The sequence below is a fragment of the Apis dorsata genome, unplaced genomic scaffold (assembly GCF_000469605.1).
Source record: "Apis dorsata unplaced genomic scaffold, Apis dorsata 1.3 scaffold_355, whole genome shotgun sequence".
Classification (NCBI taxonomy): domain Eukaryota; kingdom Metazoa; phylum Arthropoda; class Insecta; order Hymenoptera; family Apidae; genus Apis; species Apis dorsata.
The window spans coordinates 30,947-32,461 of NW_006263621.1; the positions used below are offsets into that span (position 1 = coordinate 30,947).

Here is a 1,515-nt window from a genome sequence, read left to right on the forward strand (position 1 = left end):
CTCGAATGTCGATCAAGAAACAATCGAAGATGTTTCCTTCGTAATTTATCGTAACATCCGCGTAATCTTTCCAGGATCTCGAAACGGATTACGTTACAAACTTGAAGCGAGCTACGATCCTAGGAAAATTTCCCTAGAACACTTCGAATCTCGTCGAAAAACGGAAACCTAGGATTACTAAATAATTTCGATTTGTTTCAACTTGTATCGAGCAAAAATTCCTAGCCTGGAATTAAGTTAAGTTTCAGAAAAGTTCCTAAAAGTCCCTAGCGCTTCGAGCATACGAAAATATTCCTAGGGTGTATGTCTTCGCTTTCGTCTAAAATTTCCAAATTATTTGCAATTCGAATTGCAATCGAATTTTGGAATTCTTTCTTATTTTCACAGGCCCGCCACCGGTGCATCAGCTCATAAGGAACGACAAGACTGAAAAGCCTCCGACGGTATCCGTGTCGAGCGCGCCGACATTCTCGCCGGTGCTCAGGCCCGAGGACGGTCACCGTGGAATGGACTCGCCGCACTCGCAGACGGGTATGTGCCGATAAAAGCGATCCCTTTTTGTCGAGATATCTCGTAAATATATAGACCGAAGATCGTGGTTAAGAAGCTGTCGATTCTCGAATTTGATGATACGGCTGGTGGATTATTTACCTGTCGGCTTTAATTGCTGGCCACTTCCAAATGCAGGATCTCTCCGGGTGTATTTTTAATCCTATTTTTTACGATTTCAATTTTTTTCAGATTTTTTTTTTATTCTTTTTCTTTTTTTATTTTTTTTTTTTAATACACAGAATAAATACTAGAAAAAATTTCGAAGAATTTTTATTTTTGGCGTAGTTTGGAGAAGTTTTCCCCTGAGAAACCGTGAGAGAGATCCTCCATCAGCCTAACAGATAGGATCAATTGGAGGCGTCTTAATTAACTTGGACCCCATTTTTGGGACTTATTAGAAAAGTGGAAAAACGAAAGATTCCATTACAGACACTTTTTCTCTCTGCAATGGACTGCCTTCGAGTCAGTCAGTTAATTAATTTTTTTACTTTGATCACTGTAAAATTCTAAATTTAAAACCAGATCTATCTATCTATAATATAAAAAAAAAAAAAAAAAAAAAAGAATCGAAAAATCGCGCAACGCAGAATCGATTACATCGCGAAGGCAAGTTCGAAAAGGGAAAAGTCGCCTGTGGAACGAACCTTTCAGTCTGTTCTCGCGTTCAAGCTTCACCCTCCATCCCAAAAAAAAAAAAAAAAAAAAAAAAAAAAATAAAATAAAATATTTTCAACCCTTTGAGAATAAAAAAAAAAGTATATCTATATATACACGCTCGAAAAAAAAGCGAGTTTTCTTTTTTTAACGTAGCGTTTTATTAATGGGGAAGTCCTATACTGTAAGTACTCTGCATACTCGCTAGACCGGAAGTACGGGCTAAAGACACAAAGAACACAAGAAGACTGTCCAAAGGGGATTGCGATATCTCGTGCCTTCATCCCCTTTGAAATCTTTCGTCTCAAC

At 37.9% G+C, this 1,515-nt stretch overlaps 1 protein-coding gene across 1 annotated transcript in view; it reads left to right on the forward strand.

Annotated features, from left to right (window-relative positions):
* Positions 1–545, forward strand: part of LOC102681428 (nuclear factor 1 C-type) — a gene marked incomplete at its 5' end in the record, with an annotated part of 18,130 nt that extends 17,585 nt beyond the window's left edge. Inside the window, one exon of the mRNA XM_031511845.1 lies at positions 388–545. Coding sequence (XP_031367705.1) covers positions 388–545 — 158 coding nt within the window. The remainder of the gene's footprint in view (positions 1–387) is intronic.
* Positions 546–1,515: the final 970 nt, after the last annotated feature.